General features: G+C 35.2%; 2 protein-coding genes across 2 annotated transcripts; both read left to right on the top strand.

Moving 5' to 3' along the window:
* Nucleotides 1–7,422: 7,422 nt before the first annotated feature.
* LOC147481108 (carboxyl-terminal peptidase) lies at nt 7,423–14,461 on the top strand. Its single transcript, XM_086578842.1, has 6 exons — nt 7,423–7,521; nt 7,663–7,749; nt 9,923–10,126; nt 12,865–12,918; nt 13,164–13,224; nt 14,217–14,461. Exons 1-6 carry the CDS (start codon nt 7,423–7,425, stop codon nt 14,459–14,461), a joined length of 750 nt encoding a protein of 249 aa, XP_086434968.1.
* Nucleotides 14,462–16,204: 1,743 nt separating this feature from the next.
* Nucleotides 16,205–23,478, top strand: LOC147481107 (uncharacterized). The gene is made up of 3 exons (XM_086577922.1): nt 16,205–17,314; nt 17,413–17,487; nt 22,826–23,478. Exons 1-2 carry the CDS (start codon nt 16,465–16,467, stop codon nt 17,475–17,477), a joined length of 915 nt encoding a protein of 304 aa, XP_086434048.1. The 5' UTR covers nt 16,205–16,464; the 3' UTR covers nt 17,478–17,487; nt 22,826–23,478.
* The last annotated feature ends 1,524 nt before the right edge of the window (nt 23,479–25,002 follow it).

The following is a 25,002-nucleotide window of genomic DNA, read 5'->3' as shown; positions in this document are numbered from 1 at the left end:
GTATCTACAAGAATTATACAGGACTCGGTTCATAGTTTAAAGCCTTATAAAAATCAGAGAGGGGTCTCTCTGCTATTTCTTCACCATTGCTACAAATGTAGTTGGGGTGGGTGTAGGTGGTGTGTGTGTGGTGATTGGTGAATTTCTAGATAGGCGTTAATTTTTGCGTCTATGATAAACTAATAAGGCAGGTTTATGCATATTAGATCTTAATTGCATGCAAGTTTTAAGACTAATAGGCAATTTCTAATGAGCATGCAAAAATTAGCCTGATTATTACAAAAAATAGAATCCTCTTACAGTAGATTCGAGGATGTAAAGAGGTGTTACCTGAAGCGTCCTTGCTACGCATATAAATAGTGTCTTCAATAGCCTTGAAGCACATCTACTAAAAACTTTTCAAACCAACGGCCATGCCACTTAAGAATTGAGGGAGGTTGTTTGTGCGTGCACGTTCCTTAATTAGAGAATCCCAATTCTTTCAATTTCTAGATATCGTATAGTATGAAATTTTTTTTTATGCAATTACTGGAGTGGTTGGGCGTACGAGTATTGTACTATACTCATGAGGTAATATTGCAATTAATATAAAAAAAATGAATTTATTCTACTTTTAACAGGGCGCGGAATTTTTAACAAGAAGAGAAGTAGTCGTCTTCTGGACTTTACGGATCGGAGTTGCTCCCAGATGAAGTGGACTATGCAGAAACTGTTTTTCTGCTCTTGAAGAATACAGAGGATGTGAAGCATACATTTACTGATGTCGGATGGCTTGACTGAGCCTAGCTATAAGATTGTAGGCTACCCATTGAGAAACGGCCAATTGGTTCTTCCTCAGAGGAAAGCCAACTTCAGCGCAGATTCGGCTGCAAAGCCTGGAGCCACTCTAGATCAGGATGACTTTGTGTGGAGCGATGAAAGACCAACAATTGTCATAACATGGGAAAATCTTGACTAGTTACAATTTAGATTTCCCTAGAGTGTAGAAAGATATCCTTTTGTCTATTAGGGTGGAAACTTAACTGTGTAACCTTATATTTATATTTATATTAATATATTCATATTTTGCCTGCAAAAAAAAAGGTTATTCCTCAGAGAGCTCTGAAAGGCACAATGAGACGAGAGATTTTTTCTACATACCCTCTAGAAGTGTCTCAGCGATTATAACATCCATAGTCTTATTCTCCGAAGTCCGCTTTGTCTGAGTGTAAACCTTCAAAGGAATCCCAATTGCTTCATTCACCACCTCTAGTGTAAGTTGATAAGTGCCCTTATTGAACATACAGAACACTTTACCATCCGTCACTCGGTGCATATGGTTATAAAATGAAAGAGCAAGCGAGGGGGAGTAAAATGTCTCACCTAATAGCACCAAAGACCTCCAATGTCTTCTTTTTATCTCTGCCATGAAATGCACTCTAAAGAGATTGGAACAGAAGAGATTTTGGAAATTTTGTTCCGAGAGGATTTTTATTACTTGGGCCATTTTGGGTAAGACTTGGTAAATTAGGAGTGTATAGTTGTAATGGGGGTTGAAAATGGAGTTTACTGTAAAAATTTGGTAAATATCAGTGGTGGTTGTACAAGCATTCACGTGCTTATAGGGGGCGGGCGCGTAGGTTGCACTAGCGGCGAGGGTTTTGTTTGGTTGGAGAAGATGGATGTGGGGTGGGTGGGGATGGGAGGCAGGTCACGTGGGGTAAAAGAAATGATGACACATGAACTGCACCTGCCTCCTTTTAAGTTTGAAAAATTGGCCCAAGCCCCTCTGAAATCTCATAATTCCTATCAAGTCCTTAGTGCCTTAGAATGTGTAAAATGCAGATCCTCGCTTCGTTACCTGTCTGATTTGGACCAATGAGCTACCAAAATGATCAACATAAAAAATATTACACAATGATATATGATATGATCACATCCAACGGTGGATGAAAAACAAGATGGTGGAAGAACGCCTTGGAGAGCGTCGATGACATAAGTTGTATGCACGGAGGGAATCTCGTGAATTAGATTGTGTTAGAATATAATCACTATGAGTACATGAAAGAAAGGAATGGAAATATGTACAAACGGAAGGAACTTGTAAAAAAATTAATTAATTGTTTTGTATGTTTTATTTTTGGAACTGAAATTTTAAAAAGATGGGTCTAAGTTAGATCCCCAAGACTTTTCAAGGTTTTAAAAATTTGAGTCCATCTCAACCAGATGGTTGGATTATTCTATGAAGTTAAGCGCGACTTGCAAGTGGTAAACAAGTATAAACTTTAAAAACTGAATTTTCACTATGAGGTTGAAGACCAGGATAGGTTGGTGTTTGACAGTTCAAGCACTAGTCTTCTCTCTTAGCACGTCTCTTATGTGCATATAAACTTTTACCTTAACTAGGTTTGGTCTTTGGTAAGTGTGTCCATATCGTCACTTTCATCTCATGTGGAAGTGTTTATACACGATCATTGAAACAAATCCATCTAGTCTTGCTAGGTGCAGAGATTTTGTATGTAGAAGTAGACATTTTGAAAGAGTTAGAGGATTAGAGAAAGAAAGAAGTTTTAAATTTTTAAAGATTTATAAAAGAAGGGAACAGTTTCAAAAAATTTATACAAAGTTGAGTCTTTTAACGTTAGATTCTCGAGACAATAATAGAGAGGTGGATAAAAAGATAGAATTAAACATACAATGGTTTCACTTTGGGTTACACCATTTGTTTAATTCTTGTTTTAGATCGCCTCATTATTATTATTATTATTTTATTTATTTTTTTGAAAAATGATTTTCCCGATTAAAATGTATCTCTAGACATATAGAGAGGTTTTTCAAGAAGATAAAATTATACGTTTGTCCGGTATAATTTTTGACTACTCATGGGCGTATGATTTTCATTTTTATATCCTCAAGTTTTTGAAAAAACTATGTAGAGATGTTATAAAGATAACTCATACAAAAATAGTGATTTCTAAAACTAAGTTTGAAAACAAAACCAAAAAATTAATCTTATGCAACTTTTATGTCGGCTCTTTATCGAACCCAATCTAGTCAAATTGTGGCTTCAGTTATGTGTTGGGGGGGTTTACTGCACAAGACGTAAGATGTCTTGTATAAATAGCACGGTGATATAGGCAACCCTTAGTAACACATAATTGATCCTCAAACCGTCCTTAGAAGAATGGAGATTGCGTACTTCTAAGGTTTGGTCTAGGTGGAATCCATTGTCCGTGTTTTAGAAAATCACATTACTATAGTGTATCAAGAATCTTTCATTACTTGGACGAAAAAAGAATGAAAATTAAAGAAAAGAAAAATAGTATACTCGCTCCATATATATACACTACTCAAAATACGAGTAAAAATGCAAGAAGGGAGTGCGCGAGATATATGTGGACTAAGGTTACAGCGCTTACAACCATATACTCCAAGAGGATGGTCCGGTTACCTTAAAGGTGCACTCCCATGATATAAGAATGGAGTGGAATCCACCGATAAAATAATGAGTCTTTTATAGTCAAAACTATATGTGGGGTCGTTTTAGGTCAGATTCTCTAAGACTATGCATTAGATAGATGATATGTTGTTAACTATAAACTAATAGTCTAAATAGTTTGGAATCAATACAGAAAAACATGACAAAATATTTGCCCCCAAATATAATGAAATGGTGCATTTGGAATGTAAGATGTAGAATGATAAAAGAAAGTTTATGTAACCTATCATCGAATTTATATAATAACCCGTCATGTTGTATGTAACTGTCCAAGAAAGTGAGATTTTGGTATTAGTTGACCTTCATGAGGTTCATATGATGTGAAATAGAACAAACTAGGCTTTTCAAGACACTCAATCAAAGCGGGGCTCTTATCAACTGGAATGGTGGACTCTTGTGTTGGTGAGTTAGGGACAATTTCATCACTAGAAGGGTTGAAAAAGTTATGAAGGACTTTTGACGCAATTGGCTCAAGTGCAAATTGAAGATTCTTTTGAAATGGTTTAGTGGTGCAGTCCTCAGAAATTGGTGGATTTTTTATGCAAGGCGGGTTGGCTTTCAAGAGGTGTTAACTTGGGAGAATGATAGTCGGGTGGTGGTTCTTCACATAATCTCGAGAACTCATAGAACTCTTCATCTAGCTTTGGCATATCCATAAAATTGTGGTTCTTGTTAACAATTTTAAGGATGTCATAGATTTGTTCCATCGTTAAGTCTTTAACGACCAAACTAAAATTAGATCCATATTCCGCCATAGATTTTACATCCTCTTTTTTGGCACATGATTTTCCTCATCCTCTTTTCCTAGAACTTCAAAAGATTCCTCTATGTCATTGTCCAACTGCATGTGTCGATGGAGTTCCTAACTCATGTTCTAAAATATCTGCTGCCGGAATTTCCTCATTCATGGGTGCACTACAATTAGAATCATATGGACCATAATCTGATGGTTCTTGGTTGGCTGTCAGGAGGTCATTGATTTTTTGTAAGGGTGATGGTGCACTAGGATGAATGAGAGAAAGTACATCTTGAAGCATATCAAATAAGGAATTCACACTATAGTTAGGTGGAGGGTGATGGGGTTTTGATTTGTCTTGAATATCAGGATGGCCTTTAGCAATTGGCTCTGTTATAGTAACATCTTGTTCCACTTGTTTGTTGAGTTCTGGACTGGTGGGAAGAATATTAGTCTTAGATATGGCATCGATTGAAATGGATTGGAGAAAACACAAGGTCTTTGCCATTGCCTGAATTGTTTTTGTTTGCTCAGCCATTACATGGTAAATTTGGTTTATGATAGATGGTGGAGCTAGTAGAATATGAATTGGGTATGGATTGAGACATGTATTGTGATGGACTGTATGTTAGTGAACCCGTATTCTGACTGACTAGGTGGAGACATAAATGGTGGTTGACTATTTGTGGTGGAACTCCATGAATTGTTGGGATAACTAGAAAACTCGTGAGTGTTTGAAAATTGAGGTTCATAATTGTGAGAATATCCCGTAGTAGACTCAAACACGATATATGATGGACAATTAGAAGCCCAATGGTAAGGACTACCACAACAAAAATATGGTTTTGGGTTTGCATAGTAATTCCATGTGGGATGTGATGCATATTGATAAGTCATGGATGTTCGAACAAGGATAATACACAAATAGCATAAATTCATTTTTTGAATTGTATTGAATTTGCAAAGAAATCTTTTGATGGTTTGCAGATTTGACAAGGCCCTGTTCGAGACGAACAGTTGGGCTTTACTGGGTTAGTTCTACATGTATAATAGGAAGGACTCTCTACCTTGCCATGTGGGATCATTGCCTTGAGGTCTCACTCGCAAAATTGGAGGGAAGGGAGTGAGAGGAGTCAAACGTTCCACTAGGAGAGGTATCAAATCACCTCTTTGTCACGTGCTAATGTGTTTGTCCTTTTTGAGGAGCGTGACTAAGATTAGGCTCTAGTTGGTTGATTTTATTTAATTTAGGCGGTGTAGCATATGAGCAAACAACGTCTAATTACTAAAGTGGGGCTTAATCCCACTTGTTGTTTTTAATGGCTTGGGTTTAGCCTTAATCGCGAAATGTAAAGACAATAATGAAATTCACGTAATCGGCTATTATGCTTGGTACAACAAGATATCCTCTTACTTTGGATTTGAGGATGTTTAAGAAATTACTTGCCCAAGTGTTATTCACGACCTTGGGGGTGTTATGAATCCTAAGGTGCGATATGAACTTGTTGAATTTTTGGATTTCAAATCCTACCCTCATGTTATCAAACGTTACACGTAATAGTAGCCCACAAGAGGGTCGAAATGGCGGCAAAGCCAATAAGTTACAAATTTTGCCTTTGTGGGTCTACTTGATGAAAATTAAAATTTTAACTAATACGTATTTAACTATATATACATTATACGAGAGAATGTCAAGATTAAAATTTTAATTACCAACTTGATTTGTAATGCGCAAGCATGTGTGATTCGCCTTGCACACTCAAATGGCTCAAGAAAATCAAAAATCTAAAAATTAGTAAGTTTTAGAAACTTTAACCAATTGACTTTCTTTTTCTTTTCTTATTGTTATTTTTCTTATTTTTTGTTTATTTTTCTATCTTTGTTGTTGTTTTATATTTTTAGAAACACAAACTACTATTTTCAACTAGATCATTAAAAATACTTGTGTATAGTTGGGATCTACACACAAGAATACCCCAGACGACCAAAAGTTAATTTGTTGTCTAGATGCTACATGTCACGGGAGGTCGCTCGTCAAGAGAGGCGGGCACGCTCTTAGAAGGGCTCTCACTTAGGACATCAATCAAAGGATGACCAGCTTCTTCAAGTCTCACATCCCTTTGGCACCAATCAATACCGACAAATCTCAAAAGATATTTATGTTTTAAAATGACAACCACATTGAATAACCTCAAAGCATCCTCCTCATTATCTTTTCTTTTCCAAAATATATAAAGTAGACATTTTTACAGACTTCTTTGGGTCTATGGGACCTGCATATATGTCCATTAGGATTCACATCAGCCGGTATAGAATGTTTTATATTCCCTTTATATTCTTTGTCCTTCAACTAAAGAAAAGTCAGAGAAATAAGATTTCATTTTATCATGCTACTACAAAGATTTTTTATCAATATAATTCAAGGAAACAAAATCTCACTTTGTTGGTATGAAGAGAGAAATATAATTTTTGAAAATGGTGAAGTTGAGTGTGTGCATAAAGTGTTCTTGTTTTGGTGATTTGTTGAAGTGAAGAGAAAACATAGTGGTGATTAGTTTTAAGCTTTATGATGAAGACTAGAAAACTTTTTGTTTGATTTTAGATTTTCAGTTGATGTTATTTTTGACAAGTATGATTGGTTGTTAGGAATCCACGTGAGCTACTTTTTCAGGTGGTCAATTGTAAGTCATTATTTTTGTATCTAGGAAAATTTACTAAAGGTGAATATATTAAAGACATAAAATTGACATCTCTTGTATACATTTATGTGTTTAATTAGATTGATGCTATATAGGAAAGAACTGATTAGGCAAAGATTGTTTTTAATTGGCAAAAAAGGAGAATATAGGCAAAGTCTTTTTACTCAATTATTTTAAAATGGAACAAGATCAATCTTTTCACAAGGTTTAATCTCTTATACTTAAATTGTAGTGTTTTTAAGGAAATGATTTAATATATGTGGCTAATTAGGATACATCTACTAAGTATTAATCTTGACAATTTAAACACCAAAATGAATTCTAAGGATTCAAAAACAATTATTGAGACAACTAATATGCTTTTTTTAGGTGTATATAAATATGTGCCTTGATCATGAGTAAGCTAACAACAAAATCATTTATCACTGTGTTCATAACGGTTCTTACTTGTAGACAATATGGGATTTATAGCCACAATCATACTTGCTCAATGTCTCATCACTTTAAATATGAATTGTGGAGAAGGAAGAAGTATATCTAGCGAAGAAGATTTAGAGTTAGAGCAACAATTGAATCATCTTAATAAACCATATATTAAAAGCATTCAGGTAAGTTTTATTAATAGAGCGAGAGGTAACTTCAAATTCTTATTGGTTGTCTTCTATTTATTTTATTTTATCTTGTTTTATGTTTTGTTTCATATCATTGTTTAGAGTTATGATTTTTTTTTCTTTGATGTAACTCTACAGACTAAATATGGAAAAATATATGATTGCGTGGAAATCAATAGGCAACATGCTTTTGATCATCCAAAGCTTAAAAATCACTCTATCCAGGTATGTACCAGTGTAAAATTCATAAACGTATATAAACAAATCACATAATATAAACTTTTTTATTTGTGCATTTGTCTTGGTCAATTAAACATTATTATAGTCTAAGTTTGGAATAGTGGACATTTGTTGTATAGTACTCATGAATTCACACTTATGGTTATCAATGGATTAAATACATAATATGTTATGATTTAATGTGGTAGATTTTGATCATTATAATGGATTATGAGATCCAATTTAAATTGACAAATTTAGAGAAAGAGTTTGTTTCAAATTTAGAGTGCCAGGGGAATGGTTGTGTAAGTGACTAAGTGCATATATACTCCATATTAATCATCAATTCACAACGAGACACGTGGCCAAACATTGACCGAGAATTCACTAAATACATTAACTACTTCCTGAAGACTAATGAGACTTATAAGCACAATGCGCCTTCACCTAGCTCATCTCATGGCTAGTCATCTCCTCTCGATCACGACGACTACATCCCACCAATTAATTAGGAAAACCGTTGCAAGATCTAGCTTGTGCCACACATTCCATACTTGACACAATGGTCTTCCAAATCCCATGCGATTGTTACATATATGGCCTTTAATACATTCAAATATTTTCCATCTATGGCACAAAATGTTACTGTTTACCATGGATCACAACATGATCTAAGCCAATACTTCACCTATAAAAGGATACTCGGAACTACATTGACTTGATTTCAAACACATAGACATCTTCACTCAAACCGAAAAACATCCATTAACAACCTTCAACCCCATCTCCTTCTTCAATCCAAATACCAATCCTTGTAGTGTAATGTTAATCACAGTCTCATTGACTAAAATCGATCAGGGTTTACAAGTTGATTTTTAAGCCAAATGATAGAACAATTCAAAGAAAATAATGTCTAAATGCATATTAGAATTTAAATTTGAAAGGTATGTACTCTTCCCAATTCCACCAGTTTCTCTATGTAACAATTCAAAGTTACAAATGAGCACCCCCGATTGTGTACTCAAATATGACTTGCCACATATGCCAGATATATGAAAATTCATACCAAAAGGCTATGTAGGTAAAAGATTTCCCCTAATGTTGTTACCATTCAAAGCTTACATTGTGTCCTAATCAGGGCCGGCTCTGAGATTGTGGGGGCCCAAGGCGAACCCTTAAAAGGGGGCCTAAACTAACCCATTGTTTAGGATGCAAAATAATTTTAAATGCCTATAATAAGCATCCAAAGTTGTGTGGTCAAGTTGGTTGTTACCATAGATTCCATACAATCACCCCAAAATCGACTCCTATGGAATCATTTTGCATCATATTCATTTAAATATGTAGACAAACTAGATGATTGGGGCCCTAGAGCTGGCCGACCCTGGTCCTAATTGTGAAAATTTTCAAACAGATAGGTCCTACCATTTTAAGTCCCTACCATTTTAAATCTTGCAACAAAACATTTTGGTTGTCATGGAGGAAGTCTTAGTTGTATGTCACACTAAAATGGCTGTCAAAAGCTACAATGTGCAGTGACTTATATCTAAACCACCAGGGTGTATGCCAAATCAAATATGACTTATAGCTAAACCATTGGGAATGCACTAGGTAACGCTTTATGGAAATAGAGGTCATATGGAGATGAGGGGGCAAATTGCCTCTTACACTAAGTTTTCAATTCTCACTACGCCATACAAGCAACAATAAAAGTTATAATGAATTCATCAGAGTTGGCATACAAATGAAGATTGTGCATGCCAAACTTGCCATGCAAAAAAGACTGTGCATGTCACATTGCCATGCATTGAGTTGTTTAATCCAAATTACACATGGAAACTACCTTTTATCCCATCATTGTGAGTTGTTTGAAAGGATAACATAACCACCTAGTTAGTGAGGCCAGGAACTTTACTTTTTAGTTCAATTCATGTCCAAATTATACTATTGTATGTAGGTATGAATTTTCCGGAGAATAATGTAGTTTTTCATTCTTGTGAAAATTGACATATATGGGACATGTATTTCTTTCCTTTTTTTTCCCTCCTGGCAACATATTTTTTCATTTTAAAATGTACACAAAGTTACATAGTTCCCCCTTTTTATTTTACTAATATTATGTACTTACTTATTCTCAAAGTTTTTATTACTCACTAAAATCGCTGATTGAATTTGGCAGATGAGACCTACAACATTTCTACAAGGAGTAACACCTCAAGAAGATTCATCATCTATTTTAGAATCTTCTAAAATTGAAGAGTTGCCTAGAGGAGGGTGTCCGAGTGAAACTGTCCCAATTAGGAGGATAACAAAAGAAGATTTGATAAGAACTAAATTGTCTTCAAATATCCATCCTTTTACACAGGAAACCCCCAGCTCTCATGTAAGTCATACCACAAAGCATCAATTGTTTACATGCCCCTTTAGTTTTTTTGGTTGCATGTATATTAAAATGATTATTTAGGTTCCATTACAACTTTTAAAAAAATAGTACAATTTTTAAAATTAATTAGGAAATAACACATTTTTTTTATAATCATTCCACCAAGTTGACCTCGGTCAATCTACTTATTTTTTTTTTTCAATATGATGACAATATCCCTTAGTGAGCCTCTCACATGTTTTTAGTATTTAGGTCTTGGTACAACTTTTGAAGTGTTTGGTTCGTCATGTGCTAGTATCTCGTTGGTTATTGCGATCTAAAACAGTCTGACCAATTAACTTTATATTTCGTTGATCAAACTAAAGAGGGAGAAACCCACCATATTTTTCTCTTAATATAACTGACCCATCTTTTTCACTCTCTCAACCATATCATAACAATTATTCACTCTTTCAAACTCCAAAACCTGAATAGTTTTGACAAAACCCTAACCCTATATATATAGGGTTAGAGCCACTCCCAAAACGTATAAGGTCATATCTCATCCTACCAATTGAATTAAGGGATGATATTTTGTAGATATGATCTCCCCACATATATAGCCACTCCATCGACTTACAAATTGAATTAAGACCTGATTTTTTTTGGATATGATCTTCTCACAATGGATAGTATGTCCACAAAATTTCATCCTATTTGGATATGTCTAACCTTGCAAAACAAGTGTTCAATTTTGAACATTTATCTAACGGTTCAAAATTTTCCGATAATAACATTTTATTAGGTTAAACATATTTGAATGAGCCGAAATTTGGTGGGCATGTTAGTCATGGTGGGGAGATCCTATCTACAAAATATCAGCTCTTAATTCAATTGGTAGGATGAGATATGTCTTTGTATGTTTTCGGAGTGGCTCTATCTATCCTGATCTATATATATAGAGGGTTAAGGTGTATATATTATTATGTTAGGGGCGTCAAGGTAGCCTTAATATATATATTATTTTAGAGGGTTAAGGTGAATCCACACTGGTTACATTGAAGGTAACTAGCCCAAAGGCTTATATTGCCTGGAGGCTCATCTACCCCTAAGGGAACCTAGCATGAATGCTCCACAGTGTCCATGAAGACTTGCTTTCACTACTTGGTCCACCTATCATAGTAATAACCTGGCTCTAGCCCGAAGGCTCCTTGCAATTAATTACATATGAAAGAAATCTCAACCAACACTTGGTGGGATTCAAACTTGCAACATCTCCCATGAGGAGAAGGGTACACAACCAATTTAGTACTTAACTTACTTTTCATCCCTATAATTATCATTTTCAAGTTTCATACTAATAATACTTTCATATTTTAGGAATTACCTTAATGTATTATATAAAATTATGTTTTGACACATACAACTTTTTGAAAGCCATGTGAAAGGGTCTTGTGGTCAATATGAAAACTCAAATAGATTATTGAAACAGTTTGATCATGGTGAACTTGGTCAATTTACGGTCAACCAACTACCAATAAAAGTTGTACTATTTTCTATTAATCAATTTGAAAATTTGTGCTATTAACCAAGTGCAATTACTTTTAGTACGCAATCACCGCCACGAAAGGATATAATGAATACTATGGAGCTGAAGCGCATATAGTGGTGTACAATCCAGTAGTTTCAAGTTATGACCAGGTCAAGTGAGACTATGATATCCATATCAAGTGGATCCGCATATGGCTTAAACAGTATCAATATTGGATGGACTGTAAGTTATCTTCATTACTATACTTATTGGAAAAGATGTAAAGACCCACTTGATTTTCTTTTTAAACAAAAGAAAAAAAAATATAAACAAAATTCTTTTTGCACAAGAGAAATAAATTGAATCATTATTTATCAAGTGTCTCGTACATAGTTGTATGATTTATATTTTTACTTTATTTTGTCATTTATATTTTTGCTAGGTCGTAAGTTGCAACTTTTATTAAAATTACTGAAAACAAGGAAAAAAATATATTATTGTTACAAGTAAACCTAAATGATTTGTCGGTAAATAGTGTGACTACAATATTCAGTATGACATCATTTATGGATATTCAAGTGTTAGGATTCCAGCTCTCGTACAAGGATTTGATGCAAATAATCTTTTGTAACGCCTTGTGCAAATGTTAGCTACTAAAACTTGTTGTATAACAATGATTATGTGTATGCACATGAACTCTAAGCTATATCACGTTTTGAAATCTTCTAATTTTTCAATTCCTTTCTATTGTTCATCAATTATAAAACATTCTTAAAGGTATATATGTATATACCAACTTGTTTATTATGAATTATCCATATATATTGTTCCTCATCGAAATTTGTTGTCCAAGGTTGTTGGTCAACCACAAAGGTGTTTAACGACTACTTAAATAAGTTTGTCAATTATATATATTATTTATTTTTTGTAAAAATATACTTCGGAACGTGCTTGAAACTTTATGTTCTTAAGTTGTTTGGACTTATTTGATTGGCACCATAAATGTGTTTTTGTTGTTGTTGTTATTGTTGGGTTTTTCTTTTTTGGAAATGGTTATGGAGTTAGGTAGACCCAATCAGGTATTACTATTTCAAATTCTTACATAATGTAATGTAAGTATAGTCGCATCTTTTTTTGTTATGCAAGGTAGTCGTTATTCTAGCTATCTAATTTAATGATTAATCGTATTGATCATCACAAATACTCATACAAGTGGTTGTACTCCTAGGTGAATCCAAAGCTTTATGGCGACAACAAGACCCGTTTGTTTACGCGTTGGACTGTAAGCTTGAACATGTCATATACTTCTTCTATTTTTGTTATTACTTTTGTCTCTTAGAAGTAGGATATTTGTATATATGCTAACACAAAGAGACATATAACATAATATTTATGTTGACGTTGCTTCAATTTATGAAATATCATATGGCTTTAACCTTCTTCACATTATATTATTGGTAAATCTTTGGTAAGGTGCCCGCTTTTATCTGATTATTTATTATTACTTTTCTTTTATTAATTAAACAGGCAGATAATTATCAAACAACGGGTTGCTACAACACACTTTGTCCAGGCTTTGTGCAGATTAGTAATTATTTCTCCGTAGATTCTATCTTGGACACAGTTTCGATTTACAATGGGATTCAACGCCAATTGAAGTTCAGTGTGTTCCAGGTACTAACAAAAATCACTATACATTGTAACTTAAATGAAATTCTATGATCCATAATAATGAAAAAAGGCTTAATTTTTTTGATGAATTAAAAAAAAAATCATTTTAATTGACAAATATAAATATTTTTGATACACTACTTGATTTAACTTTTGACATTTTGTGACAACACAAGTGAAATATTATTACTTTCATTTGGTGCGATTTTAATGCAAGTAAATAAGGTGGAGGTAGCTAGGCCGGCCACTTTATCCATTGAGATTCCCCAACTATAGAAACAATTATATGAAATATGGTGTCGATAGATCACTTTAATACAAAATATCATCTAGAAGAAGAATTAGAACCTAGCTAGTAATTTATGGAACCAATCCACCAACCGTGGGAATGATCTTTTTGGTATTTAAGCTTAACTAGATATTATTAACAATGCCTAAGTTAAACTTTTGAAACTTTTATAACAACAATTAATCAAACATCAAATTAAGTTATTAATTTTTTTTTACATAGTTTAGCATTTTGAAATGGTCTCTCAATCATTTTCACCAATGATAGCCCTTAATTCTTCTAGCTCTAATTAATTAATATATGTTGTATCGAACATGGTATAAATATCCACAAGATATCATATGCTTTCCTTGGGAACCAAGAAGGACTTTCACTACTTAAATATTGTGATGACTTCTAAAACATTTTTGCAAATGTCAAAGCATAATAAAATGATTGGTATAAATGAATGTTTCTAAAAATTGGTTTATTGTATTCATAGGACCAATTCACAGGAAATTGGATGTTTTTCATTGGTCATCAAAACCATTTCATGGGATACTGGCCACGGTCAATTTTTCAAAATTTGGGTTATTATGCTAACTCAATCGAATGGGGTGGGGCAACACATAGCCTAGTAGGTGAAGAAAATATGCCTCAAATGGGAAGTGGCCATTTTCCAGAAGAAGGATATCGGAAGGCATGTTTTTTCCATCGGGTTCACCTTATTCCTACTATAGGTGATGATTTCATCAACCCAAGTGAAACAGATCTTGCAATGATTTCAAACAAGCCTAATTGTTATAGAGTTCTTGGAAAAGATTTGATTTGGAGTTCTGAATATGCATTTTATTTTGGAGGACCTGGTGGAACCTGTGGATCCTAATTGGTATATTAATATAAACTTTTGGCTCTTCATTGTATGCTTTACTTTAGTATTATTCAATTATGTGTATTATTATTTTTTTAATTCTATTTTCATTTCTTTTTCTTAATTTTTTTTTAAAAAAAAATAATTTTTCCTTTTGGGATTTCGTATTATCCTAACGGCATGGGCCCGCTTCTCGATGTAAATCAACAAAGTGATCCTAGCTAGACTCCCGCCTTGGATGAAATCATATAGGCAGACACAACACTTTGATATATCGAACAACACTGCAAACTCTGTGGAGTCGGATGAAAATACATGTAGACGATATCTATACTAGAATTAACCCTGCTTAATCGCACCGTTTCTTGTGTCAATGTTATCTCTCTGTGGATCTGGTGTAATGTGTTTATGAGCACCACACAATATAATATAATTCTACTACAAAAACTACGACAAGTAGTGGACGTACACTCATGATAACTTACACCATTGGAGCAGATGAAGCAAAGTTTGGATCTTTAGCCACTTCAAATCCTTATCTTTTGAATGGCTAAAAACGATATGTCACCGCTAGTGAGGTGACCAAGCCGAACTAGATTTGATCTCTTTAAGTGGAAGCAAATTTCGGTTATTTCCCCTCACATCTTGCAGTACAAGGGTTTCATTTTCAGTTAATGCTGCCAATGAGGCCTCCTTAACTTCTTGTTTCCGCTGGGGGACCTGTTAAGCGGTGCAAACGGGAAATCATCTCCACCTTCTTCTTGGTGGTAGAACCAAGAATCCTCTTTAGTTCTCTTGCACCTACCGCCGACTCTATTACCATGTACTGACCTTTGGGATTGTTAGAGCAAGTCCAATGGAGGGCCGCTAAAAGGAGCTAGTAAACCCTTGCCACATAGGATATTTAGGGTTTTTAGGTCTGGCCAAATATGGTAGACCAAAACTTGAATTTCATTCCAATCGCTCTTTTGTGTTTGAAGTGCTAAATGGATACGGACGACACAATTTCTGTTATCTGTCAATTAGTTTGTAACTTAAGTTGAATTTTTTTTGGATCGACAGACGACATAAACTATTATGGCAGCTGCTAGACAATACCACAAATTTGGTTGGGTTTATCCAAATTTAGGAGCTTTCTAACAGTCCCATTGGAATGACATTTTAAATTTGAATTTGCCGAGAGAACTCAATAACCATCTATTTGTTCTTCCTTCCAAGATGCTAGTCATGGTGATAGTGATGAAATGATATATAAGGTAATCCAATGGAGCTCAATACTCTTAATATGATATTGCTTGGATCCTCCTATACTGATCAAGTTTTACCAGGTATGTTTGAATTGGAAATTATAGTAAAATTTGGTGAAGAAGAAGATGGAATGAGATAGCGCAAACCATCTCGTAGGATTTACTAGTTGATATTTCTATTTGGGTAAACTTTATGAGTGTAATAATTTTAATTAGAAAATAATTAAAGTTCTATATATAATAATAATAATAATAATAACCAGATGCTGAATCTTCCAGCATAATTGCAGGTGAACAAATTGGAAAAGAATAAATTTGGAAGTTTAAAATATAATATAAAATGCAGAATTAGAAACATTAAAAGTAAGAAAAAGAAAGATCCACAATGATTAGTTTGTAGGGTATTGATAGTATGTAAACGTACTTTATTTTCACCCGAGTTGTTTCAAAACGCCGAAATATTGATTATTCCGAAACTTGAGTCTTCACCCCATTGACCACAGTAAAGTCCATTCACAGCAAACAAAAAAAAAAAAAAAAAAAAAAACAGGTACACCACTCTATCTCATCTCTTCGCCCACTTCTCTCAATTTCTCGATTCCTTTAAAAAAAAAAAAAAAAAAAAAACCCCGATAAATCAAAACCTCTTCTTAGCGGGAAACCACTTTCTCTCTCTCTCTCTCTCTCAAATCTCAATTCTCAAAACCCCTCTAATTTACCCCCTAAAATTACAAAATTAGGGTTTCCTTTCCATTAAATGGTATTTCGACAATGAAAAGAGACACGCCCTCAGAATGCAGTGGATGTAATTTAACAGAAAGATGGTTACTTCACAACGTATGTATGAGAGAAGTATACAGACGTTTATGCACATCATGTGTATTAAAACTACATTCAGGTTCATTTTGTCCAATTTGTTTTCAAGTATATGATTCAGGTCCAAATAATGCACCAATTGAACGTGTCATATGTTTACGTTGTCCTTCCATTACGCATAAAGAATGTGTTACTAAAGATGTTATTAATTCATATATTTGTCCACCATGTGCAAACCCTAATTTTACTTTTTTCGACACCTCGAGAAGTGGGAAAGAGATTGAGTTGAGTGGGTCCAAAGTATTTCTTGCTGCAGCTAGGATAGCGAGTGTTTCCATGAGTAGGGCAGCGGGGTTGGCTAGGGTTGATGCGGAGAGGAAAGTTAGGGAAGCTATGGTTAGTAGGAAGAATGCAAAGGAGGCGTTGGAAGAGGTTAATGCTATTGTGTTGGGGAATGAGAAGAGTGAGAAGATTAAAGGGAAAGAGGTGATTATGATGAGTGTGGAAGAGAATGTTGTTGTGAAGGTGGAAGGGGGGAAGAAGAAGGTTGGGAATAAGAATAATACGGCACTTGCTGCTGCTGCTGTTATGGCGCAGAAACAGATGTCTGCTGAAGGGAAAGGAGGGATCCCGCGTTTGAATGTTTTGTTAGAGAAGGAGAAGAATGGGTCAATTAGTGGTGGTAAGAATGCTTCGGGGAACTTTCAACATGCTCAGAATAGTGTTAAGATTGAAGGGCAAGGAAAGTTATTAGGAGGAGGATTGGGTTCTGAGATGGGTCGCCAAGTACCGCAGCCAAATCAAGGTGTGCAGAGCTATGTTCTTGTTTTATGATTATTAATTTTTTTTCTAATTTTGTTTAGTGTTGTTAATCTTGTTTAATAAGACAATGTGTCAATGCAGATTCACTGGTGAAAAGTTCTAATGATGGAGGTTTACTGCTTGGATCATCAAATAGGGCAAGTTAGCTTATGTGAGGTGTGTTTTTTGAGGACCAATTTGTACTTCCATGGAAATTTATTTCTCTCTCCCTATCGTGGGTGCTGTCATGTACCTTGTTCAGTATTCATAATATAATATTGTTTTATCTTTATAGCTAACAATTCTTTTGCATATTGCCATATTCGTATCTATTCTGTGCTGAAAATCATGTAGACTCTTTCTTTTCGGGTTAACTTCTTTGGACATGGACATCAAATTTTTACTCGAAAAAAAAAGATTGGTTTTTCCATAATTTAGAATCACTTCTATATGAAATTTCACAACTGGAAGCTCTGGTCACAGATTAGATGATAAAAAGAGGTCCCAATTTTTTGGATTTGTCTAACTATAGTACACATGATAGGAATACTTGGTAATAAAATGTTTGAGTCTGTTCGGCCAATTCTCTTCTTATGGCATGTGGGTTTGAGTTCTGGTAACCTCAATCGAATGGGACATTTTGCTTTAGTGTATTAGAAGAAACATGAGGGTGTACCTGATGTACAGAAGGTCTCTTTATTCTTTAAGTGTCTTGTATGTTGTCCATCCAGAGTATTTGAGAAATTTAGGGGTGTGAATGCCGAGTACTTTTGTTGCTAGATGGGAAGACATCATCTATCATCTGTTGTTTTCGTGGGTGTACTGTTTATGGACTGTCATGTACTTGTAGGTTACCTAAAATGACTATGTTTTTATTTTGATGAATTGTCCTCCTTAATAGACTAAAAGTTATGATTTAAGGTGTAATCAGTGTCGGGTGTAGCATTTGTCGTATGCAATATAGTAGCTTAATGCATTTTCTTAATTGATTGGGTATTAGTGCTATATGGAATATGGGAATACAGTTTGGACCCAGTTGTGTGATCAAGCCTAGTATTCAAGTATTTCAGGTTATGGGGTTGGGTGGAAATCCTATGGGTTATTTAGAGACCCAGATATAACGGTGGATTCCCCATGACCTATGGAGACCTTAATGGAGGAAACACTAGATGGCTCTACAGATATGGGGAGATGTTCATCTTTCTTCCAATGCTAGAGAGCTTTCCCATGATTGGTGAAGGCAAGAAAGATGTGGTTGTCAGTTGTCACGTTTGCTAGAGAATTGAAAAGGCGAAGGATCTCTCGAGGATGATTTTGTACAATTTGATTAGTAATTTATTGTTGGTTGCTGATGGTAGTTATCAAGCATACCTCCTCAATTTTGGTTTCCATTTAGGTTTTGCTTGTTGGTATGCGTTATTGGATTAAATGTTTATAAGGTATGTCTTCAAAATTATTTCCAGCATTTGATCATAGTATTTTTTATTGTCAAGATCCATTTATGCTTATAATTAGTCTGTTAGAAAAAAAAACAGATCTAGACACTAGTATATCATGATCAAACACTGTAAAATATTGTAAATGACATACCTTATAATGCATAATCCAGCATTGAATACCAACAAGACAACCTGAGTAGAAACCTGAGTTGAGGAGCTCTACATCTTTCTTGCCTTAGCTAAATGATGGGGAAGCTCTCTAGCATAGGCAGAAAGATGGACGTCCCCTCATGTATATAGAGGCAACTAGGGTTCCTAAACCCATCAAGGTCTCATTGCGCATGTGGATTCCATACTTTTACTTGGGTTTCCATATAATTCATGAGCTTTCTATCTAATGGAATAACCTGCTTTACTTGAACATTGAGCTTTATCACACAACCGAACTGTGTTCCTTATGTTCCTATAGCAAGAAGGTTTTCTCGAAATAAAAGAGTGGCTACTTGACTTTTAAAGGTTCCATTCAGAGAGTCGGTGTTTTCCTTGAAATCCTATTTGTCATGCTTCTGGGCCATGTGAGATTGTTGGATTTTGGCCGAATACCAGAATATATTCCAACTTCAAATTTGAGTGAACAAATTTTGGTAGTATATAAGTCCAATTTGATACGAACTTGTCTAAGAGATAAACTTTATCTGTCTGGTTATTACTGTGGTTTCAAAACCTGTGCTTTTCTGCATGATTCGGCAAACTGATCATTTATTAGGGCCATGTACCCATCATAATTGGCCGTTGGATCACCAAATTTATTGTTATCCCTTTTTGTGTTCTCTTTGCTGTGATCTAAGTACTTTATTGAAACCATGCATCAGCATTGCCTCAGTTGGTGGGCATGGTATTACGATAATTTGTTTTTCCTTTTACTGATTTTTTTTAAGTAAAATTCACGAAATATTTTAGGCATGTGGAGTGTGTAGTTAGTGGGGTTACTTGTATAAGCATTAAGCAGTCTTATCAAGCCTAATTATTTATTTTTATCTTTATTTATTTATTCAGGCTTTCTCTTAAATGGACTGTCCGTTAACGGACATGTTATATAGTGTCTTGAGCAGCTTCTATAGTGTTTTGCACAGCTTATATAGTGTTGTATATAAGTTGCCCACAAACAAGTTAATAAGCGTAAATTAAAAAGTTGTTCAAGACACTATATAAGCTGCCCCACGAACATGTCCGTTTAAGAGAAAGCATGTTTATTTATTTATACATTTTTTCACGGTTGAATAAGACATATTATCAGTGATAGGAGGAATATTAGTTCTCAGTTATCCAATTCTCTGTTTGCACATTTTATCTACTGCTTGTTTAAAACACCATCACACCATTTTTCTTGTAAAGCACCCTTACACTATTGTTTGTGATAATTCCTTCGCGTGGGGAGAGATAGAACCATACTCCCTTAGACACACTGCCATGTACACTCCTGTGTCAATATGTATTTGCACAACATGAATTAAGGGTTAATTTTTTGTAGATCTCTTCACCATGAAGGCTACCTTCTCAAAACATCAACTTGTTTGAATATGCCCAACCTTGTCAAAAGATTCGACAAGTTGCCAAAAGTTGTATGAAATTTTAAACATTGAACGCAACTTTTCGTATGTTTAGACATATTCAAATGACTATTTTCTGCGAGGATGATCTTTATTGTAGGGAGATCATCTCCACAAAAATCCGCCCTCAGTTTATGCTGTATGCCCCCTTTTGGAGTGGAGTGGCTCTATTTCTCCCCTACGTACATCTATCAGCATGATGAGAGTACAGATTCTAAATCCCTTTCTGGACCTTTTTTATGATTTGGATTGTTGAAGAACAATCAAATATATAGAGTGATGAAAGATTAGGAGGGAATGTTTGAGTTAAAATGCATGTCTGTGTAACTAGTTAAGTGTTAGATGAGTGAGCCTTGGTTGTAGCGTGTGATCATACCAAATAGGGTTGTTTAGGTGGTGGTACTTACGGAGCCGTGTGTAGTGTCAAACTGTCAATCACTTTGGTGATAAGAGAAATGGTTTTTCATATTTAAGGATTTTGGTATTGCAGTGTCTATTATTTTATAACTATGGATATGTTCATGATGCAGGCGCAGCCTGTTTATGTTAGTTTTGTTACGAGTGTGCTTTAGAGTCCAACAAGGAATTTGTTAAATATGGAGTGTGTTTCAATTTTTGGAGTTCTCTTAGAGCTGGAGTCATGGTGGAATTGCTGAAAAATATTACTTCAAGTGATTATTTTGAGTCCTTATTGCGCACACTAGATTTTCTCTATATTAATATGGACTTTAACAACTTTGTCCTTGTAGATTTGAAGAGATAAGTCTTTCAGTGGACCAGTGTCTTTTGTCTTTACATGCCCTCTTTTAGCGAGTCCCTCTTTTACAGTTGTAACCCACCTTTGGGAGGGCAAAAGTGGCAAGTTGCTCTTGGGGTGCCTACCTACTGGATAATTTTCAGTTTATATAGGTGATATATCCTTTTCTTGTATGGCTATACATGCCTATATCATTCATCTTGTGGAATCCGGTGCCTTTGGCACTCAATTAACAAGTGCCAACGCAGATTTTAATTTTTAAGACTACTTCAACATCTCATTTTTGTACTTCTCGCAGATGTTAGGCATGCCTTCGGCACATCCAACACACTTGTTACAGATGTTTTTTCTTTTCAAATATTTTCTATTTTTCATTGACTATGTTACATAGAGACGCCATCTTTTAAAAACAATCCGTGTTGGATATGTATCCACTTGTCTATATCGAACACAGACGCACACGGATTGTATGAGATATACCTCAAATTTTTATATTTCGCCGTGTTAGACACTTTTATCCATGTTGGATACGGACACACATATCTTTATAGCAGAAGTTTGGTTGGTTTTTGAGGAACAACTAAATCTTTGAAGCTCAAATGAAGATGGAGATTTTTTCAAACATCAGATTGCGATGGCATGACATGGTTTCTAGGGCAAAGTGAGTGGCAAACTTACAAAATTTATAGCAATTGGTTACTGCTAGTCTAGTAACAATACCAATTTCTCGTACATTAATATTTAACAATTTTTATGAAGAACATAGCCCCTTTAAAACATTACATATAAAAAACTTGTTTCCAGTAACCAAAGTTTTCCTGTTTAGAGTTGACACTGAGGATGGAGGATCCATGTCATTGAAAGATGTCGACAGATCGTGTCCACTTCTACAATATAGCTTAATTGCAGGTAATGAAATCCCATAGGGAGGAGGGAGCGGAACAGTGGTTTTTATCTGAATGGATTAGGTGGGTCTGCCTATACTTGATCTTACCCTGAATTGGTTTTTCTGTACTTAACGACAGCCAATCTTCTTGGGTCATATCTTCACCAAGGAGATTTTATCATTTCTTCACCGTGGAGATCATTGTTACATAGCTCCATCTTGATAATACGAGTTTAGTGTTATGTTGTTGGTAAAATGATCCGTCAGTGTTTTCCTAGTACCCTTTCGATTAGTTTTAAAATGTCCATGTATATACCTCTTAGTATCTAACTCGTGTATATTAAACACATTTTGTTTTGGCCTTTCAGTTTTGCGAATGTGCATGTCAATGTGTATTTTACTTACTAACTGAAGAATTAATGTTGCTCCATCTTCGTTTACTCGCCAAAGTAGCATTGGTTGGTTGGAAATCTATTTTTGGGGATTGGAGATTTTCACTTACTGTCGTCTATGTAATTTTAGACCGAGTGCATTGCTCATTATGCAAAATAATATATAATCTTGTCAAGGTTGTGTTAATCTTGGAATGTATGGCATTGTTTCTAATGACCTTTTACCAGATGGAAAGACTGTATCACATGGAGACCTTTACAATTGCTAAATATGATAGAAAGAAAATAAAAGAAATTTTGAGATGATTTCTCATGTTCATGTACCTCTGTCAATACCATAAAGTCCTCGTCCCTTTCTTTCTTCTTTTGATTTGAATGAGCCTAAGCATGATGTCTGTCTTACCTAATTCATTCTTCCCTCCTTGTCTTAGGATATTGATTCTTATGCAATTCTGAAAGATCATGAACTGGATGCAAGTGACTGGTGAACCCTCGCATTTTTGTTGTAGAAGTTGCACATATGTCAGTGTCATTTTTAGAGATCTAAAGATTCATCTCCGTACCAAGAGAACCCATCATTGATTTCTTATGGCGGAAACCCATCACAGCTGGGAATTTATCTTCAATTATGTTTTGCGGTGGAGAAGAGGAAGAAGCCATGCTAAAATGTACTCACATGTTTGGTGGACGCAGAACAGTTTTGTGCTAAACCAGATGCGCGTTTTGAAGGAGCCTTCCGACTCAAAGTGGCAAGAGAAAGGCCATAGGTCTTTCCTGTTGGATAAATATTGTACCCTGTAGTTTGAGACGACGGTTCTGGACCTTGTTATCGTCCGTGTGTGTATTAATCTGCCATCTCTTCATACTCTCTACCCTGAACCAATCCTTGGTGCAAAACCAAGGATTTTGACTGAATGTCTCTTCTTCTCTTGTAATATTTTCCTTTGACATAATTTGTAGGAAACTGAACTCTGCATTTTTTCCATTACTAGTCTTTGCAGTAGCGTGTCACTGGAGATGTTGCTTCATGTAAGAACTTCTTTTGAATGCTTATGTGGGAAAATATGCTGTAGCGTACTGTCAATTTAGCTTAGTTTGCAGATGGGATATTGATTCATTGTCTGTTAGGAGTTCTGGCTTGAACTATCCTTTGATATCTTGAAATGATCAGTACCCAACTTTTCATCCTTTTCCCTGAAACCAGAAGTTTCTGTGCTTGTTATTATAACTGAAAAAAAGGAAGTACTTGTGTTTTATGGAAATTAATAATTATTAATTTTTCTCAAGCTTCTAAAGAATTAAGGGACTTTTAAATAACTGGACGTTCAGTTGACTATTTATTCAAATACCGGACCCAGAGTAAGAACTTCGGCCTCATTCCCATTTCTTGAAGAGTTTTCCAACATTCAAATTACCTTGTACTCAATATTGAGTAAATCAAAATCAAAGCGGGATCCAATAGAAACAATATGTTTCTTAGGAGAACTAGCTTAGGAGGTATCAATTAAGTTCCTGTAGCCAGTACTTCAGAACAGGGCCAGCATCTATCTGTTGTGAAATTTTCCTTGGATTCCTTGAGTTTAAGGTCGTAAGCCCTTGCCGGTGCTCCAAAAAGAAAACAGTGCATTCAGGATCAATCAAGTAAGATTCTACTTTGTCGTAATAAGCGGCTGGCACAACTGAGACTAATCCTAGATTCCTAGAAAATTGAGTTTCAGCAAAATGTGCGCAGGGGTGGGGGGATGAAAGCCATCTGCACTGAGAGATGGTTTTGAGAGGCAGTCTATGTCAACGATTATGTCGATTGGGAGCTTAAAAAACACTACATCCTTACACTCCGCCAACTGCTTTTACATGTTCTTGTTTTTGATATTTTTCTTTTTCAATGAGATGGTGTTAGAAACTACCAAGTAGGAAGAGATGTGGATAAGTTCTAGGGTTTTAGGCTTTTAGCAGTAGTAGATAGGTGAATCAGTGAATATGTATAGCAGTATAGGTGTTTAGGAATTAGGAAGAAGAGGGAGGCCCAAATACAAAATGCGTGTTTGTCATTTGTATTTGTTGGGCTTGCGATAAGGGCCCTTGTTTTCAAGCTCGTTTATAGTAGACCCTGAAATACGTGGAGCGTGTTAGCTTCTTGAAGTAGCAAATTGCAACAACCCACAGTCCCACACTGAAGAAAAAACAGAACACCACTAAGAAGTCCATTAATTAGGTTGAAACATTTGAAATTACGTTCAACTTAGAGAATTACTAGTGTGCGGCGTGACTTTGAATTACATAAACGAACCACATTCCTTTACCAACTGGAGCATAACCATATATCAAGCATGTTACACGCCCAAAGGCATCCAATTGTGAGTGCATTCTAGCAAAACAAGCTGGTTCATGGTTTTTAGCATGATTCCAAAATCGACCCCCCGTACCAAAATCGCCCCCTAATTTATTCTAAATTAAGACGTGGAACCCACTTTTAGGGGCCATGCAAATTGTCATATTTTCCCTTTATAGCTACCTTGCAAATTTTCATATTTGCCTTTATAGCTACGAATTGAAATTCCAATTGTATCCCTCCTAAATGACACCTCATTACATGCATTAAATGCAT

This window comes from Coptis chinensis, chromosome 8 (assembly GCF_015680905.1).
Source record: "Coptis chinensis isolate HL-2020 chromosome 8, ASM1568090v1, whole genome shotgun sequence".
NCBI lineage: Eukaryota > Viridiplantae > Streptophyta > Magnoliopsida > Ranunculales > Ranunculaceae > Coptis > Coptis chinensis.
This window is presented reverse-complemented; position numbering and strand designations above follow the sequence as displayed.